The sequence below is a fragment of the Mastomys coucha genome, unplaced genomic scaffold (genome assembly GCF_008632895.1).
Source record: "Mastomys coucha isolate ucsf_1 unplaced genomic scaffold, UCSF_Mcou_1 pScaffold6, whole genome shotgun sequence".
Lineage (NCBI taxonomy): Eukaryota > Metazoa > Chordata > Mammalia > Rodentia > Muridae > Mastomys > Mastomys coucha.
In genome coordinates, this window is record NW_022196912.1 from 90128774 (window position 1) to 90149912 (window position 21139).

The 21139-nt window shown below is 38.6% G+C and overlaps 1 protein-coding gene across 1 annotated transcript in view; it reads right to left on the reverse strand.

Annotated features, from left to right (window-relative positions):
• The window catches only part of Kcnh5 (potassium voltage-gated channel subfamily H member 5), a 289555-nt gene that overhangs the window by 247894 nt on the left and 20522 nt on the right, over window positions 1-21139 (reverse strand). Inside the window, exons 2-3 of the mRNA XM_031356245.1 lie at window positions 17696-17819; window positions 2021-2127 (exon numbers count right to left, since the gene is read on the reverse strand). Coding sequence (XP_031212105.1) covers window positions 2021-2127; window positions 17696-17819 — 231 coding nt within the window. The remainder of the gene's footprint in view (window positions 1-2020; window positions 2128-17695; window positions 17820-21139) is intronic.

Sequence of the window (21139 nt, forward strand, 5' to 3'; positions counted from 1 at the left end):
GGAAGAGGAGGAGGAGGAGGAGGAGGAAAGAGATTTGAGAAAACAACAAAAAGAAAGTTCTCGTGACCATGCAGTGAAGCCACCAAGTTAAATAGAAGACTTGATCATTGAGGATGTTCATGTAGTCGTGATGGTCAGTTAGTTGGGTGGTTATTTTTCCCGAAATAGGGGCTGTACCATGAGGTTCTGTGTGATGAAATACTTAGCAACAGACTGTGTTCAATTCTAATCCTAGAAAATAATTCACAACATCAGCAGATATTTACAGATGTGACTGGCCTATCCTGAGGATAATGGCCTATGCCCATCACTCTTAAACAGGAAACAGTCAAGTCTATCTAAAGGTTACATTTGTAAAGACTGACAACAAATAACTATATATCCACCTCACTGATATTTGTGTAGTAACTGTAATAAGGGACTGCTATAATAATGTAATTATGAGCATACATTAGCACAGACACTACAGAAAACCTACTCTGGGATTAATTTAAAATTTTTAAAACAAAGCCACCATATAATGTAACAGTCCCATAGCTGGGTATTTACCCAAAAGATTTGAAATCAGCAAAACATGCACACTCACGTTCACTGCCATACAATTCACAGAAGCCAATGTATAATTGACCTGCATGTACATCAACATATAAGTGGATAAGACAGTGAAGTATGTGTACAAAGTGAATGCTATTCAATCTTTAAAAGAATTTCTTGGGCTGGGGAGATGACTCCGTGGGGGAATGACTGCTGAGCAAAGCGTAAGGACCTACGTGGAAACCCACACAAAAAGCCAAGCATGGCTCTCCGTGTGAATCACCCCAGCACTGGGAGAAACAGGAGAAAAGGGAAGGGCAGAGACAGAAGGATGAATGGGGTTCTCAGACCAGTTACTCTATCTGGGAAGTAAGAAACTCAAGTAAGAGACCTGGTCTCCAGGGAATACACAAGGTAAGAGAGGAAGACATTTAATGTCCTCCTCTGGCCTCCATATTCTGTGTACTCCCATATACATATATACACAAACCTATACAATACACAAATACACCCACATGTACACACAGGCATATACAATACACACATGCACATACAGAGTGAGAGAGTTAGTTTATGATCTTTGCAACAACATTGAAGGAATAAAAAGAAATCACCGTGCTAAGTACTAAGTAAAATAAGCCAGGCCCAGCAGACCAATATAAAACATGTGCACATTTTAACTGGAACCGAGTAGATGGAAGATATCAGACAGCAGAGGTTCTCAGCTACAGGGTTGGGGTAGAAATGGCAAGAAGTTGATTTAAGAATGCAATGCCTGATGCGACACAAGAGATAAGTTTCTCTGTCTAGGTGTGAGATGTATGGCACAGCATGGTGAATATGGTTAATAATAACAGCAAACTTCAGACACCAGAGTTGCCAAGAGAGCAATTTCCAATAGTCTTACCACAAAAAGTAAATGTTTGAAGTGTTGAGTGTTACTTGTTCAAGTACTCATATTGCATTCCTAAGTCATAGTGTCACTTTGTATACAATAAACATGAACAACCATAATGTTTAAAATAACAATGTGGGACCGGAGAGATGGCTTAGCAGTTAAGAACTCCTTTGCTTTTGCAGAAGATCCGAGTTCAGTTGCCAGCATCCTCAAGGCAGTTCACAACCATCTGTGATCCAGCTCCGAGAGATCTGACACTTTCTGACCTTGGCTAGCACCAGGTACACACACGGTACATATGCAAGCAAAACATTCATCCCTATAAGATATTTTTCACTAATAAAAAATAAAATAAACTTGTAAAAGTAACATGAAATACACCATGTTTGTTTCCATTCTTCAAGAGGATTTTTGCAAGGGTAAAACCATTATTAATTTTTCTGTCTAATTTCACCAGCAACCTCTCCCCTTACACCAAGAGCAGTAATAAAACATTGTATCTTCTCTAACTTGTTGCTTAGCTGCTATTTCCCAACCTATAAAATTTAGAAAGACCTAGGTCATCTTATGGGTAACAAAAATACCTACGGTTTTTTTTGTACAGAAGAACTTCGAAACAGTTTGACTCGTAGTTGTCAAAAGTCTGCCTGACTTTCTCGATGGTCTTTTTGTCGGTCAGTTCTCCATACATAAAACTGGAAGAAAAAAGCCTGTTTCATTTTTTTGTGTCACAGATCAATCACATCATTGTCTATAAGTAAGTATTTTTTTGGCTTAAATGATATCCCCATGCAATGAACTCAAATCTGTAAGCCATTACTTCAGCAAATCTTATTCTGTAATACTAGAAGTTTATGATCTGTAGTAGGATACTAAAGATGGCAAAATGTTAAGCCATATTTTAAACACTGTTGCTAAAACTTCTATCCAAAGCTTTACTTACATAGTAAAGCAGAGAGGCAGAGAGAGTACTTCCTGGTTATAAACTGTTTTCATATGCGCTACCATGTACTACCATGGTAATTTCAATTACCACGATTCTATTAAACTTATTTCACATCAAGGGAGACCTTAGTTACCATGGTATGTTGACTGCAACTGTGTAAAGTCAAACCACTGAGCCACATCCCCTTATTAATTGTGGTGCTTTCTCCAGTTTCAAATGATCAAGCATGATCCAAAACTATTAAATGAAAAGTTCTAGAATATACAATTCAAACGTTGAGAACCGTGTATCATTCTAAAAGTGAAAGTTCTTGCCACCCTGCTTCATCTACCACGATGATGTGAATCTCATGTCCTTACTCAGGATATTCAAACTGTATATGAGTCTATAAACTCTACATGCTACCCAGTTGGTCTCTAACTTATTGTCTCAGTTAGCAAACCAGCCACTTTAGTTTGGCAGTGTGTGTTTTCTAGCAACCATTATTTTACTTAATAATAGTCCCCAAATACAATAATAATGACTCTGGAAATTCAGGTTTTTCCAAAGAGACGTTACACGATACTTCTTTAGTTGAAAAGTAAAAGTACAAATAAAAAAGATATATTTTAGAATAGTCACAGCCCAATCAAATGCATTATTATAGTTGATCTTCGTGATTATTATTATTGCTAAAGTCTTACTGTTTCAAATTTATAAATGAAACATTATCATGAGTTCTATGTCTAGGAGAAAATGAGTATGCAATGTTTGCACTATCACTATTTCCAGAATGCCCTGGGGCCCTGGAACATATACCCCAAGGACAAAGGGAATTGTCATGGATAACAGCTACCTATGTAGAACCACAACCAATCACATCATGTCCTTCGGAGCCTGTCGGTATCAGTAAATGCATTAGATACTTAGTTCATATAGATGATAGTGAACCATATAGCTATGCTTCCTTTTTTTTCTCCTGTGTTACTTCCATGCAACATTTTAAAATGGACAATAGGAAGTAGAGACATTGAGACTGTGTCCTATAATCAACAAATGCTAAATTCCACCAAAAATGTTGAAGGATAATTAATAATGGTGAACACTTGAAAGTAAGTGAAGTCAGAAGAGACCATAGGAGTATTGCTATTCCATTTGAGAGATTTTACAGACTTCCAGAGAAATTTCCCATCAACACAAACAAGGAAAATGGCTCATAAACAGTGTGTCCCGTATGAGAATTCTTAAGCCAGTGTCTGGGGCAGATACATGTTTTAGATATGGCTAGAACATACAAAGTAAACGCAGAAATAAGGAGTAAGCATCTACATGTCATAAAGGCGTCCCATTGTTGGTGGTAGGGGAGAGCCCACAACAAAATGGTTGGCTAGTGGCAACAGAAGTGACTAGAAAGGAAGGAAACTCTGAAGGGAGGGGAGAACAGGCACTATTCAAACAAGGTATTCACCAGGAAGAGCGGGAATGCAGAGCAGATGAAATGGAGGTACTGTGGGCATGCGGGCAGACAGTTAATAAAAAAGGGACCAAAGCCTTCTATCAACTGCCCCATTACCCAAGCCAAGACCAGTTTGATACTTTGAACGTTCTACCACAATGAAAAGGTACTGCCGGGCGGTGGTGGCGCACGACTTTAATCCCAGCACTTAGGAGGCAGAGGCAGGCAGATTTCTGAGTTCGAGGCCAGCCTGGTCTACAGAGTGAGTTCCAGGACAGCCAGGGCTCTACAGAGAAACCCTGTCTCAAAAAAAAAAAAAGAAAAGAAAAGAAAAGATACACAGGAGACTCCTTAACAGTTAACACTGATACCCTAAATTTTTGCTGCTGGGCAATCTTGAATCCTCAATGAGTCTTCAGGGAGGGCATCCTATTACACTGCTCTAGACAGATGAGGAACTGTGGTCATGAAGCACCCTGTCTCCTACCTCGGTTGTTGCAGCACATTACCTACCTTCCCCACACCCAACTTCCCGTATAACTTCTAGTCAGGGTGTGAGGATGGCTCCACCTATATACCATCACTGGAGACTTAAGAGATGCACTCTGTACTACACAGGAGCGTTGCCCCCTCTACCATGGGAACCATATCACACATGCCTCGGGACCCTCTAGCCTGGATTCACTGAACATGGTCCACAGAAATTGACACAGAGTCCTCACATTTTCCTCCTGTGCTACATTACACTGATGCTGCCTGAGCCCACTAGGTAAGCACTCTTTCCCCACTGCTCTGTGTATCATACCTTCCTTGGCTGCTAGAATAGCCCCACCTGACAGCCTACAGAGAACAACAGGCTTTATGATCATGCTTCAGTGAACTGCACTCACAGCCATTGATTGCAATTGAAGAAGAGACCATAACTCTAGTGGTCAACTTGAACCAAAGCCAACACCACCTACTAAACAGGCTCTATAAGACATAGAAGAAGAAAGAGAAATTCTTCAAATATGAAAATCACTCAGTAGTGGAGGCACATTCCCCATCTCTAGTATGTGATTATCTAAGACTGAAAATCACCATATTCCTGAGTTACACCACTCCTGCTATGTACCCAGAAGACTCTGGGCCCCACCACTGAAATACTTGCCCATCCATGGTCACTGCTGCACCATTTACAATAGAACTGATCCCCTAGAAATGCAAATGTCAACATGAGGAAACATGAAATATGAAAATACAGGGTAACAGGATAGATCTAAAAGAGTGCAATTGTTCTCGAACAAGACTCCAGGGAAAGGAAAATAGAAAAAAAAAAATCCTGAGCAGGAATTCAAAGGAATGATTCCAAGGACGATCAATGCCATACAAGATAATTTAAATAATTCTCTGAAACAGGAAAATCAATTAATGAAATGAATAAGAATTCATCAAAAGGAACCAATTCTAAGCCTTGGACATGAATAATGAAAGTAGTCAAATAAAAGAGATGAACAAGAGCCTCAACAACAAGCTAGATCAAGCAGAAAAATGTCTGAACCTAAAGACAGAGTTTTTGGAGTACCACTGTTACACCAAAGAAATAAAAGAGAAAAAATCATTAGAAAGACCAAAGAAAGTTTCTAAGACTTATGAGACATGTGTAAATGAATAAATGTTCAAATTATGAAGCTTTCAGGAGGTAAGGAAGGAGAGTAAAGAACAGAAAACCTATTCACATAACAAATGAGTCCCAGACCCATCCATTTTCCTGAATATGCCATGATTTCATTTTTCTTTATGGCTGACTAAGATCCCATCGAATATAAGTACCACTCTTTACCCATTCATCTATCATTAGACACTGAGGCTGGTTTCATTACTCAGCTATTGTGAGTGGTGCAGCAATGACCATGGATGGGCAAGTATCTCAGTAGTGGGTTCAGAGTCCTCTGAGTGCATATCCAGGAGTGGTGTAGCTCAGGAATATGGTGATTTTCAATCTTAGACAACCTCCATATTAGAGATGGGTAATGTGGCTCTGTTGATAGAATGTGTCCCTAGAATGAATGTCCTGGGTTTGCTCTCTCAACACTGTATAAAACAGGGCACAATGGCACATATCTGAAATTCCAGAACCAAAAGGCAAAAATGGAAGGATCGTAAGTTTGAGGTCACCCTTGTTTACATAGTGAGTTCAAAGCCATGCTGAGATACATGAAACCTTATCTGAATAAAGAAAATAGAAAATGAAACTTCCATAGTGCTAAAGAAAAAGCTGATAACTTCCTTAATCTTGGAGAATTACAGACACGGAAGAGACTCAGAAAGCCCAAGAAACCCTGGGCTAGATTTGACTCAAACACGTCCTCATCGTGGCATTTCACAGCCAAACTTCCAAATTCTAAAAACATAAAGGCATTCACTCACATTTAAGGTCACCACTATTAAATTTATGGGAGATTTCTCAGCAGAAAACTAATAGACTGTAAGGTAATATGACACCATATTAAATGTTAGAAGGGAAAAATTGTTAACTTAGACTATTGCACTGAGAAATGATATGGGAGAATAAAGGCAAGTTAAACAATGTACAAGACCAAAGTCCAAGGTAAATTAGGGAATCCATCATTGCTAAAGCAGCCTTAATAAAATGATGCCCAAGGGAAGCCACACCTGAAGTGAAAAAGAATGACAGGTACCACTCTGAAAAGATGCAAAAGACTAAAACCCTCTAGAAGAGCAGTTACATAAAAGATAACAAGAACTGAATCTCACCCACACGGAAAACAACAGAGATAAAGGCCAGAGCCAAAGAATACAATGTGGCCATTTGATACCAGAACATGAAGAAAATGACACAAATTGTTCTATACATAATGCTAATAACCTTGGATGCAAACAATATCAGAAGCCCCAAAGAAAAAAATAAATATTGCTGGAATGAACTAAAAAGCAAGACCCAGCAATGCACTGCTTACAAGTAGGACTTACTGCTTCATCATTGAGGGTACACAGACATGGGCAGGGATGGAGCCTGAGAAAGTCACTCCACACCAAGCGAGCAAGAATGGCTAGCAGACCATAAATCGAAAATGGTAGAAAGTCATAGAAAGGTGGTATCTGTTTACTAATGAAGGGAATCAACTCAATGGGAAATGTAACACGTATTTCTAACTAATGCTACAATATCTCATACAGGTATTACATAGAGTAACCCTGTCTCAAAAAATAAAATAAAGTACTCAGTGTTCCAAAGGAAAGATTGTTATATCTAAAGAAAGAAAGAGTTTATATCACAGTGACTTCTGTGGATGTCAAAATCTCACTTCTGTCAATGGACCAATCATCCAGAGCTCTCATCAACATTCATCAAAGAAGCATCTGAGATGAACAATGAAATAGAACAAATGAACTCAACATAAAAAGGCCACTCACGATGGTCTCAGAGCCAAATCTTAGTGAGTGGGGAGGGAGACATTGAGACTGTGTCCTATAAGATTTGGATAACACATGCAATTCACATAGTCCATAGAGTATGGCACATTCTTAGCCAGAGCAATTAGACAAAGGAAAAAAATATGATATCCAGACACAAAGAATGCTAGAGTATCCTGTTTGGAAACCATAATTTAAAGACCGCATCAGAAGATTACCAAGTCTGGTAGCCAAATTTGGTAGTTTCAGGATACAAACCCAATATAGAAATACGAATATTTTTATGTGCTGTAATGAACTTGCTGAGAAAGGAATCATAAAGCATGCTCATTTGTAATAGCTGTTGAAAATATCAAAAACCTGGGAGCAAATTAATCAGAGAATAAATGACCTCGACAATGGAGACTGCAAAAGGTTGATGAATAATTGTTGCAATATACGCACGCTCAAATGGAAAGATCTTACATGTGTGTGAATTAAGGCAATTAATCCTGCTACAATGTCCATAGTACTCAACAAAATATAGAATCATCTTAGAACTTCTATCACAATTCTGTCATTCTCACAGAAACAAAAATTTCCTCCAATTCATAAGAAAGCACACAATACTCTAAGAATCTCAAGTATTAAAAAACAAAAAATCAAAAACTGGAGCCAATTACAATGAGAGGTTGTAATATACACTATGGGACAACAGTAGCCATAATAGCACAGGTACTACATAAATCCTGACATGCAGACCAGGGGAACAAGTTCATATATCTATAGCTAATGTCTACACCCAAGGGAGATAGCATGCACACACTTATACAATCACATAATGACACAATCACACAATCTCTCACTCACTGAGACACATGCATACACGCTCACTCATGCACATGCACACACACAGACATACTTACACACACTTACACAATCACACAATCACTCACTGAGGCATGTGCACTCACACACACATACACTTACACACACACAATCACACAGTCACTCACTGAGGCACGTGCATGCAAACATACACACAGACATACACTTACACAATCACACAATCACTCACTGAAGCATGTGCACACACACACATACACACCATACTCATGCACATTCACTCACTCAGGCACATATACACACAAATACATTAGAGAGCATACATAATAAACAAACCTGGGGAACCATCCATATGCATCCAAAGAACAAAACTCCATTTCTTTCTCTCAGCCTATGCCCAAATCAACAGGAAATACTATTAAAGCACTAAGTTTGAAGCCTGAAACTGTGAAACATCTAGAAGACAGAGCAGAAACACTTGAAGACCTTGACACAGGCGATGGCCATGGTGAGGCTCTGTAAAGCAGAGCTAACAGTAGAAGCTCCTACAAGCCAACAGTGATGAGAGCTATAGAATCTGAACCACTTTAATCTGACAAGAGATTGCATTCAGAATACATAAGGAATTTAAAATGCTCAACCAAAAATTGAATCCAATTGGAAATGAACAAATTACCTGAATTTGTTTTTCAAAGAAATACAATGGTTCTACAGCTAGGTGAAGAAGGAAAAAAGAGAGTTCAATGCCACTAGCTATCAGAAATGCAAATATAGCCATGAGGAGATATCATTCCACTCTAATCACAATTAATAAATAATGTAATAAATAAATACATAATAAATAATATATATTAAACTATTTCTGCTCAAGGTTGCCCAAATCACACTGTCAGATGGGCAGTGCTACACTGCTATGTGGATAGAGCATGTTTGTGTGCTTGCTTGTTTTTGTTGCAATTTTTCGAGCCCTGACTTAGAGTGACCAAAACACGAAACAGTCATTGAATGGTTAATAGAATTTAAATGGACTCGCGCTTTAAAAGTAGCAATTATGCTATCTAACTTCTGCTCATAAAGAATGCTAAGCTGCCCTTTAGGAATTACAACTGACTTCTATTTTAGTTCATTGGAAGGAAAATGGAATTGATTTCATAAAAGTGACCCACCTTTCCTGTGAGAGTTCATGATATACCAGCAGATCCCTGCACTTAGACAGTCAACTGCAAAACTATACTTGCCAAGTGAGTCATCAGATCTCTCCTCTCTGAACAAAATGATATTAGTGATAATAGTTCAGGGGTAAATATTAAAAGAATAATGCACACAGAATCATGAATTGTAACGGGTCATGTGATGGCTGGAACATTACAGTTCTTGTGAGTAGAGCTATGATATAAGGACACACCCATAGGTCAGCTCTCATTCCTTGCTTTCCTACATTCAAGGATTTAAATCGGGTCATGTTCGCTAAAAGATGGAGTCACTATAGCTAACTGGGAGACATACAGCGTTCTGTGACTTCCTCTCATAAGAACCCATGAGGTTAAAGCAAACTTCCTAGCCCAGTCTGTTCCTGTATAAGATTTGAACTCAGAGATAAGATTTAAACTTTTAATAGAGGGGAAAAGTTCTCTTCAAAACTAACCCAGGCTTGACGAGGTTTGACGCCACATCTGTTTATCTTCCATTTACATCAGTCTAAAGACATCTTTGAAATTTGTGGCTTTGGCTCATAGCAGTTCTTTACTCTTGCCTTCTGTCTTCTCTTCTGGTAATCTCATAAACAGTCCTCATTATATTTAACAACCAAGATAACTGTAAGGTTGATAGACTTTCAACAAAGAAAAGAACCTTGTAACTCTAAAAGTAAATAAATAACCTAACCGTGAGCTCCATCAACCCATCTTGCTTTTCCATTGGCAGCAATGGTCTTAGACAAATGCATCACAAACATATAGTCACTACTCACAAAGGTCAACATGTACAGACCAATCCAAATTCCAACAAATGTTATACCAAAGAACCAACACAGAGTGAGTTATGCTGTGACTAAGCATGGGGTTCAGCTTGGGAATGATTGCACTGCAGAGTCAGGGTGGAGCATAAGCTTAGATGTGTAGTCAAAAAAGAAGAAAACAAAAAAGCTCTGAAAGAGAGCTAAGGGGGTGCACTGGCTGGTTCTGTGTGCCAACTTGACACAGGCTGGAGTTATCACAGAGAAGGGAGCTTCAGTTGGGGAAGTGCCTCCATGAGATCCAGCTGTGGGACATTTTCTCAATTAATGATCAAGGGGGTAGGGCCCCTTGTGGGTGGTGCCATCCCTGGGCTGGAAGTCTTGGGTTCAATAAGAGAGCAGGCTGAGCAAGCCTGGAGAAGCAAGCCAGTAAGGAACATCTCTCCATGGCCTCTGCGTCAGCTTCTGCTTCCTCACCTGCTTGAGTTTCAGTCCTGATTTCCTCTGGTGATCAACAGCAATGTGGAAGTGTAAGCTAAATAAACCCTTTCCTCCCCAACTGGCTTCTTGGTCATGATGTTTTGTGCAGGAATAGAAAGCCTGACTAAGATGGGGGGGAAACTGAAAACTCAGACAAAATCATCATCTTTGGAATCTGAAAAAAGTCATTTAAAAAGAATTTGAAGGCATTGCTTTATACAGTAGTTCCTAACAAAAATGTTCTTATAACCCATTTGTGTATATTGCCTTAAAAAATTTAGACAGAGTCATAAATGTTAGATCCATAGCAAGTAATTAAGGGAAATCAGAATAGTTCTAGGTACCCCTACAGTTTCCCTCCTACAGTTTTCCTCAGTGGCTCCATGAGAAGCAGAGGCATCCGCCAATGGAACCCACTGACTTCCAACCATCATGTCTGCTGCTCTCCTGTGTGGATAAAACAGCTGGCAGAATCTCATAGTCTACTTAACATCTCTACTTTGCTGTCCAATTTGATGACTTGGATAAGAATTGGAAGTGGCTTTCCAATGGATAGCAGGAGTTTTGAAAGCCTCTGTCTGTTCCTCAAGCCCCCCTGCCTAGCCTACACAACTGCTCTTCTGCCCTCACTATTCCAGAAACAAAAGCAGAACAGATTTCTCCAAAGTTTCAAGCTAATGGGCAATCAAGGTTGTAGTAGTCCCCACCTAATCCCTGACAGGAGCTTTTGAATGCCAGAACTTCTTCCCCTAAAACCTATCATCCTTTGAACAACCAATACTCTTTGTGTCTACCAATATACAGCAAACAATCCAATCCTTAGAAATTCAATTACTAAATTATAAAACAAAATAAATTGGAAATTCCTTGGAATCCTAATATGTCATAGAATTTTTTTTTATTTTACTCTGGTGAGAACAAAAGAAAGAGAGTACTGTGTGTTAGGGAACAGCAAAGAAGCAGAAACCAGGAGCCTCAGCTATGGCTGGGGACTGTAAGACTAGAAGGTCTCTCTGGGCAGCAATGTGAGGGGTCCCTTACAGAATTTGCATACTATACTGCCTCCCTCCATACGCTTTCTGACTCAGAGACAAATTATTTCTCACACAAAGCTGTGAAGTACATAAGGTTACTCATCTCTAATTAGTTTAAATAGTAAAGTATGAGAAGTTGAATGTCGTGGGTAGAATGGACAAATGAAAGGAAAGCTGTGACAGTCACTCAACTGCAGTCAATCCCAATGAAGTGGAATGTGACATAGAAGCTTAAAGAAGTCTCCAAGTCATAAGGGTGGAGGAAGACCTTCAGAGTCACCAATAGTGCTTCATAGTGCAATCCTGAAGCTCTTAGAAATGGACATATCAAAAGCAACTCCATCTCAAGAATCAAATAAGTAAGGAAGGCACTCGCAGGACATGCCATGTGCCTCTGAGGTAAGCACAGGAAGAAGATGAGCAGGAAGTGGGTGGTGTATGAAAGGAAACGTTTGAAAAAATAAAGACGCTTCAATGGCAGGGCTGTGACAAGCTGAGAATTATGTTTAATTTGACTCAGTCCAGTGCAGAAGTTGGGCAAAGATGAAAAAAACTTAAAAAGGCAAAATAAATAAATCTCAGTCTCTTGATATTGAAAAAAAAACACAATTTGACATTTTTTTAAAAAAAAAATTTAATATAGAGCAATTTACATTTGAGTGTTTTAAAATTATGACGGGCCACTATTTTTCTCATCATCACGCTAATCCTACTGACTTCAATTCAAATAATCAAATAATACATGCCACGTATATCATATACTATTGCTTTTCTCTGCTACATGGTGTCATAGCTGAAACTCACTGATCTTTGAGTCACTGACCTCTTTTTTACATATATTTGAATAAAAATAGTCATTGAAATCAGTAAAAACATGTTTAGATCCTACATACTGTTTTTGCTGATGGCCTCAAGACCCACTCTCCTGATGAATTACATCTTTGCAAGGAAATTTTATGTCATCTTCCTTTCCAGATTTAGTGATACTGTTTTATTATTGATTCTTTTCTTGCATTGAACAGAGAGGTAGTGGAAAGGAGAGTAACAAAATACATGTGACCTGAAAGCATGAGGGAGGACTGTCTGAGGAAGAGGACCAGTGAGGAGGAGCTGGGGAGATGAGAGAGGACAGAGGAAGAGGAAGATAAAGAACAAAGAGAAGGGGAATAGAGCAGAGACTGAGGGAATGGCCAACCAATAATCAGCCCAACTTGAGACCCATCCCATAGACAAGCACCAAGGAGTCCAGCATGGCTGTCCTTCCCCCAGCAGTTGACTCAGATATATGCAGACATTCACAGGGAAACAGTAGATGGAAACAGTGGGGGGCTCTTATGGAAGAATAGGGGGAAGGATTGAAGGCCCCAAAGGGGATAGGAACTCCACAGAAAGACCAACAGAGTAAACTAACCTGGACTCTTGAGGCTCTCAGAGACTGACTGAACCACCAACCAAAGAACATACATGACTGAACCTAGGCCTCCTGGCACTTATGTAGCAGATGTGCAGCTTGGTCATCATGTGGTGAGTCCCAGACAACTGAAGAGGGGGCTATCCCAAAAGCTGTTGGCTATTCCTGGGATATGTTCTTCTAGCTGGGCTGCCTTGTCTGGCCTCAGTGGGAAGGGATGTGCCTAGCTTCCCAAACACTTGATGTGCTAGGGTAGGGGAATACCCGGGGGGTGGGGGGCCACCTGCTCAGAGGAAAAGAGGAAGGGGATGAAGGGAAGGATTGTGGGAGGAGATGAGCTGAAGGAGGCAGTAAGAAGGATATAAAGTGAATATGTAAAAAAAAAAAAATGAATGGATAGATGGATAGATAGATAACAAAGTAGAGTGAAAGTACAATACCTGTGAGAATGCCATAATGAACCCCACTCCTTTGTATGCTAATTTAAAGCTTAGTAAAAAGAATTGCACAGATCCAAAAAACAGTAAAATTGTTTGATTTTTGTTTCAAAGCCCTTTGCTGTTTGGAGTGACTGATCAGCACATTCAATTCAATGATTCTGGGATCACTGCTGATAATGTAGTGACCTTTAACACCAACCTCATGTTTCTAAATCTGGGTGCAATTTTCTTCTTTCCTTCCTCTGTCTCCTTGCATCTCATATCCAAAAGATTGTTTGAAATTACTCAAGAAATAGAAAGAGAAATCTGCATGCTGTGAAAAATTAGACTCACTGCACAGATCCTGTTTAATACATATATGGGTTGGTTGGTTGTGGTTTTCTTTTCTGTCCTGAAATCTGTTATTTGCTTTGTTTACTGCTGTGCTCTCAACATATGTGGTTTAGGAAGTTAGGGCTTTGTGATAATCATTTTAAACAAATTTCCTACAACTGAATATTCTGATAATTTCTCAGGCTTCACTCTTCTAAATAATGGTGCAGTCCACACAAAGTGGGTAAAGGTTTTGTTTGTTTGTGTGTTATTTAAAGAGGAAAGAGGAAGTTTAAAATGGAATAGTATTTACACAATTGTGCTTCCAATGAAAGCTGTCAGGGCTGGGGTATCATCTGTTCATTCATCAGCTACTCTATACAGACCTTAAATGGTTACAGTTTTTAGATAAGCAAAACACACTTCACATGCACACGAGTGCATACAGGCTGTTTATTCAAAATGCAGCCATTTCTGAAAGTGTGTCTCTCAGAGGTACAGGAGACATGAGGGCAGACATGCTCACTTTGTCTCACAATGGAGAAGTCAAAATCATCCCAAATTTCTTGGAACACTTTACAACACTTGGGGTGACATGCCATAAATAAAAGCATGCTTTGCAGGAGCATGGGAGACCTATGTTGGAATTTACTGCAAAGGAAAACAATATAATTTAACAAAGACAGATAATAAGCACTCTTGTATTCTGTAAATAGTACATTCAAAAGTGAGTGTGGGCTGGTGAAACGACTCGGTGAGGAACATCATGTGCTGCTAAGACTAGCTAACTGAGTTCAATTCTGGGAGCTTACATGGTGGAAGGAGGGAGTCAACTTGCACACATTGTACCTTGACCTTCATAATCATGCCATGATACGTGGCACATATACACAAAAACTAGATAAGTGATAGATAGATAGATAGATAGATAGATAGATAGATAGATAGATGGATAGATAGATAGAAAGACATGCAAGCAAACCGACAAAAGGAATGATGGATGGATGGATGGATGGATGGATGGATGGATGGATGGATGGATGGATTGGTGGGTGGAAGGAAAGAAGGAAGGAAGGAAGAAAGGAAGGAAGGAAGGAACAAAACAAATTAAAATTTTTAAAGTAAATGAGAGAATCCCTATTTTCAAGGTACCTGATACTAGTGACATGAAGGAAAAGGTAACTTTTTTTAGAACAACAAAAAAATGTACAAATATGATGTACAAGCATCTTTAATACTTTGCCTATAGGGAAAAAACCTTATATTTACCAAATAAAACATGATGGGATACGTCAAGCATATGGGACACAAGAAGGAAAGTAAATTTTAAGAGATATCCAGATAGCACTAGACATGATGGTGTACACTTTTAATTTTAGCACTGAAGAGGCAAATAAATCCCTGAGTTCAAGGACATCCTGATCAACAGAGTGAGTTCCAGTGCAACCAGGGCTACATAGGAAATTCTCTCTATAAAAACTGTAGGGGTGTGGAGGGGGCCCACAGGGAGAAGAGAGATTCACATAGCAATAACCAATTTTCAAAAAAAAAAAAAAAACAAAGCAATAGGAATAACCCCCCAGTGAGAGTTGGTGAGATGATTTAGTGAGTAAGAACACTAAGGACCCCAGTTCAAATCCCCAACTCCCATGTAATAGCTGAGTATAGGTGCCCATATCTGTAACCCCAGGACAGAGCAGAGCACAGAAGCTCATTGGCCAGGTAGCCCAACTGAAACAGTACTCTTCTAGTTCAGTGAAAAGACCTTGTTACAAGGAAGAAAGAAAGAAAGAAAGAAAGAAAGAAAGAAAGAAAGAAAGAAAGAGAGAAAGAAAGAAAGAAAGAAAGAAACAAGGAAAGAAACAAGGAAAGAAACAAAGGAAGAAAGAGACAGAGAGAGAAAGAAAAAGAAAGAAAGAAAGAAAGGAAGAAAGAAAGAAAGAAAGAAAGAAAGAAAGAAAGAAAAAACAAGGAAAGAAACAAAGGAAGGAAGGAAGAAAGGAAGGAAGGAAGGAAGGAACAAAGAAAGAGAGAGAAAGGAAAGAAGAAAGAAAGAAGGGAAGAAGGAAAGAGAGAGAATATTAATGGGTGAATTAATTCACATGTAAGCATGTAATGAGGGAGGGAGGAAGAGGTAGGAGCAATAGAGGAAGACACAGTATGCTCTCCTCTAGCCTCCACACGCATGAGCACAGCCACTCACATCTACATATACTTTATACATATCACATACATGCAGGCACTGGCAAACACACAAACCTATATACACACTTTACACACACATACATGTACTTACATAATACATGCACACACAAATATGGCAAGTTCATTTAAAACCAATATGATGTTGCAAACAAAGATGCACACATAAGCTATCTAGAGTCAGATAAAGGACACGCATATCTCGCTTGGTGAACCATAGATCTTGTTGGGTGAAAACTTGCATCTAACATAAAAACAAGATCTCAACCATCCAAAAAGAAAAGATGGGGGAGCATCTATGCTCTGGTGGACTCATTATAGTGCCTGTTCCGTATGATAAGGTTGACCAGAAAGCTTTCCCTTTTCTTAACCTACACTCTCCTAAAATCACATGGAAACAATGTCACACAAGACAAATCTGCCACCTCTCACAGCACTGAACACACCCTTCGTGGTCGGGGGGGGGGGGTTGTTTTTTGTTTTTATTTTTTTTAAGCACAAAGATCAAATCTCTACCCATGTTAAAAAGATATCAGTACCACCAAAAGTGTGGTCCTTCCCAGCCCTGAGTTTTCATTATCATCATTCATTCTACTTCGTTCTTCGGACTGTAGACAAAATATAGGGATAACCTCAGAAGAGAAAAAAATGAGGGTGTCTGGTGGAGGAGGGGGTGAGGAAGAGTGAACAGATTGTTTCTCAAGCCTTGATAAACATTAAAATCATCTAAGCGTCTGGTTTAACTTGCCAACTACTGGCCCTGAATACCCATTTTGGCTAACTTCTGTTCAGTCGGTTTAAGAGTGTTAGAATCTGTTTTGCAAAGGTTATTTAAGTTTTTCTGTGTGAAGTATCAGATTTAGACTTCATGAAGATGTAGAACATTCACATATATAATATATGCACATGTGGTAACACACACACACACACACACACACACTGCATCTCTGTATAAGTGAGTAGGGAACAGAAACTTCTCAGGGCAAGTCCCTTAACACAGTACCTGCTGTTTTCTTAGAACTTGAACCAGAAAGAAAAGTCCAGATCCTTTTCAGTTCCAGAAGAATTTGACTCCAACACTTAGTTAAGTGAGAAATTTAAAGAAAATCTAAAGTGGTGGCAGGGGATGGGGGGTTGGGGGTCCCATCTGTCCTTACTGAAATATGGTGGAAAAGTTTTAGATTCTAAAGTAGTTCCTTATACATATGCTTCTTTGTTTACTTGCTTGCTTGCTTGCTTGTTTTCTGATCCCATTTTATCATAATTCTCCATAAACTTGTAGATATGGCCTATTTTTAAAATTGTCATAACTAATATAATATCAATACAATATCAAATTCTGTTTTACATAAAACAAAACAGTCAGATGGGTTGACTATATCAACACTATAAAAGGATGGGATTGGCTCAGAGTAATTGATAGGCTTCATTTTTGTGCCCTTACATTCTTGTGAGCTATTTTCCACTTGGCTGGGTCAGGTTTTCTATTTTGTTAGGGACTATTTTAATTGCTCCAGAGGTATCAGTGTCATCAGTGGCTCCCTAACACTGACAACTCCTCTGATCACTCAGGATCTGTGCAACCTGCTGGCTCACTGTAGGTGACCAAAAAATTTTAATGAGCAAATTAATTCACAAAAAAGTAAGCAAAAGTTCTCCTTTGCAAAAGTTATCAGGATCAGATCCTAAAACCCGTATTTGCTATTCACAACTAAGTGGAGTTTTTTTTTTACTTCTTTTACATAATTTTCATCCTGTCATGAGTATAAGAAAACACAAAGATTTCAAAGTTGTTTAATCCACTTACCTGCAAGTGCTGCTTTTCTGCATGACGTCAGCTCGATGATATCCAGAGAGTTTGCAAAAACCGTCATTACTATAAACTACAGGCCAGTCCACAATTTGGGCATTTCCCAGTAAGAAACTTGATTCTAAAGAAGAAAGAGAGAATTACTTAACTTTATTGAACAACCTTTGTCTTTCACATGATCAAAACAGGAAATTTTATAAGATGAGCGGAAGTGATGGTTGTATGCTATAAGAGTGTATGCTATAAGAGTATAAAGTATAAATAATATAACGTGTGCCATAATCTGCTAAGTGTGGTGACCAATGACACCTGCAGTAACCCCAAGCTTCATGTCACAAACAAAATCCCCATGGATCCCAAGGTAAGGCACCTCTTTGCAGTCAAGTGTGTAATGGGAGAGTGTGCTTAGAGGTCAGTAGTAATGATGACTAAACGTGTCTTCATTTATGAGCTAGGCTGGAGTGTCTCTTTTCCACAAATTAAGAATATTGAAAAACTGAGTCTGCTCCTCCCACAAAATGCTGTGAATACAAATAAGAATTGATGGGACAAATTCTTTTTTTGTTACTTGATCTTGAAAAATCCAATCTAAAAAAACATTAAAGAGTCCTCTTTGGAAATAAAAATTAAATAAAAATTATTTAAAAATCTATCAACTATCAAAAAGTATCAAAATCTATCACTTCTACATGTAATAGAGCCTAAAAAATATATGTAGTTTTTATTGCTGCTCTACTTTACACAGAAAAAAATAGGTTTGTTTTAGGTGTAAAGTTAGTTCAAAAAAAGTATATTTGTGTATTAACTATGGTTGAAAAAAACAACAGTTTTAGGCTGCAACTTTAACAATGTTAATGGTCTCATGATAATAAAGTGAAAATGAATTCAAATAATAACAACATAAATGAAAATTATTTTAAATTAACATCTTTAAAAGAACTTTAAAAGTAAAAAGAATAGTCTACTTTTAAAATATATATAAAATAATCTCCTTTGGGCTCCTCTTCAGGTAGAATCTAAAAATAGAAATTAAATTGTAAGTGGCAGGATTGAAATCCTGGCTCAGAATCAGTTCTCTCAAAAACAACAATGCAATTCAACTGAGTGAAAGCTGCTGTGCGAAAGGTGGACCTCTGAGTTAGGTATCAGAGTGGAATAAAAGTTAAAAGAAAACATTCTGTCTTCTTATCAAGTTTATATAGTAAGAATGTATGTAAAACAACAATCAAATTGATCTAGAGAATAGAGACTAAATCAAGCCCAGGTTGATATATGAGAAATGTCTTTTGGGAGCAATCATGACCAAAAATGAGTAGAAACTGAAGAAAGACAAATCCTTTACAAATCAGGTGCTTTTGTAACCAACCATCCATCCTGAGAAGATTCCCAGTGCAGACAGTTGATGGGGTGATGGAACCAAGTCACAGAAGGCTAAGGGGGTCAAAGTCACAGATCATATAACAAAAGTGAAAGTTATAATTTAAAAAAAGGCAGAATAAAAAAAAACAAAAGAGGAAATTTAGCCATCTTGAGGAAGACAAAAGTTTATATAAAACAGCAATCAACATAAAAGAAAGTAATGATAAATTGGACACATCCAAGATGCAAATCAACCCCTCATCCAAAAACACTGTTGAGAAAATACAATGGAAACCTACAGTATGGGAGAAAATACTCATAATATGAATACCTGAAGTCAAGCCAGAATATATAGAGAATTCCTGCAAATCGCTGGGGATACAATTTGAATGGATGTTTCAAGGTATGCTACAACCAATAGTATATGATTCCATTCACAATACATGAAGACAGTACAAACTAACAGCACAGTGACATCCCACCACTCAGAGTAGCTGCAAAGGCTAATACTAGCATCACTGGTAAGAAAATTGGACCACTGACCTAGATATAAATATAAGATGTTATGAAAATACAAAATGTTATGAGCAGTTTCAAGCAAGATTCCTTATAAAGTTAAATATACACCTATAACCCCAAAAGTCCATCTTACTTGTTCACCCAAATGAAATGAAAACCCATATGCACAAAAGGCTCATTTAAAAAAAGGAAAGAAAATCATTCGTATCAGATTCACTCATATAGCCAAACCCTGGAAACAATGCCAATCAAGAGAATGGATTTTAAATGGTGTCAAATTCATACAAGGAACTCTGCTTCCATCTATAATGGAACAAGCTTCTGGTATGTGCCACAGTGTAGGTTAAGTGAGTACACGCACACACACACATACACACGCACACACACACACACATATAAAATCATGGTGGCAGGGAAAAAGTCATCCATATAAAGTATAAATTCAGACCAAGCTACAGTGGCCACAGGAGCCACACAGCAGTTTTCCTTTTCCTTGTGCTTGTGATGGACCTTAAGGAAATGACTATGCTAATTACAAGCAACACTGATTTCTGAAAGAAAGAAAGAAATGAAAGGACTATAGAAGAGAGAAAAAAATAATAACTTTTTGGGGGCTGCCAAGTCTGGCCTCAGTGGGAGAGGATGTGCGGAGACTTGATGCACCAGGGTGGGGGGATACAGGGAGCATGCCCTCTCAGAGCCAAAGGGAAAAGGGGGAAGGGGGAGAAGCTCTCGAGGGGGGGCTGGGAGGGGCAACATTTGGGATGTAAATAAATAAATAATGATAATGACAACAGCTTTCTGGGAGATGTAAGTGCTCTTTATCTTGACGTGCACATGGGTACACTTGTCCAAACTCTTCCTACTGTACATTAAAGAACACTTAACTGCACACAAGCTTAGAAAACACAAAAGGATAATAGATACTCCTCTCTCCCTTTGGTGCATTTTTTTTTAAAACACTGACATTTGAGTTAAGTCTTCATTATGAGGATAGTTAACAGTATCCCTCGGAGAACGCAGCTAGCATGAGGAGGAAGATTAGCTGCTTCCTGCAAAGATGAGTCAGAAAGCATAAATTCCTCTTTAAGTGCGTGGTGTTTTCATTTATATGTGGCATCGATTATAATCGTCAGAAGTGATTTTCTTTAGTCTTTTAGCCCAGGTTAGGTCGCCCTCTCTAATCTATCTAATCATGCACGGTGACTAAAAGCCGAGGTAAGCCGCGTGGCTGCAAGTCTTCCTGATTTTCAGTCTCATATCCAAACCAACATCAACTCATCTTCTTGAAACCCCATGTCTCTTCACACAGCTCAGGCAGCCCAGAGGCTTATGTCATCAGATCTCAAATCCAACTCCAGATTTATAAGCAGCTCTTCTTCTAATATAAGCATATTGACCCTTATTCCTAAAGTGCACACTGCTAGGTTTAGGTCAGTTCCTTTATCAATTCCAAAGTATGCTCACTGGCAATGCTAACTCTTTACTCTTTTTTTCCTACACCCCTTTACCTATTAAACACTTAAGGAGACCCTCAATTCTGATTCTTCTATAGCACAGTCA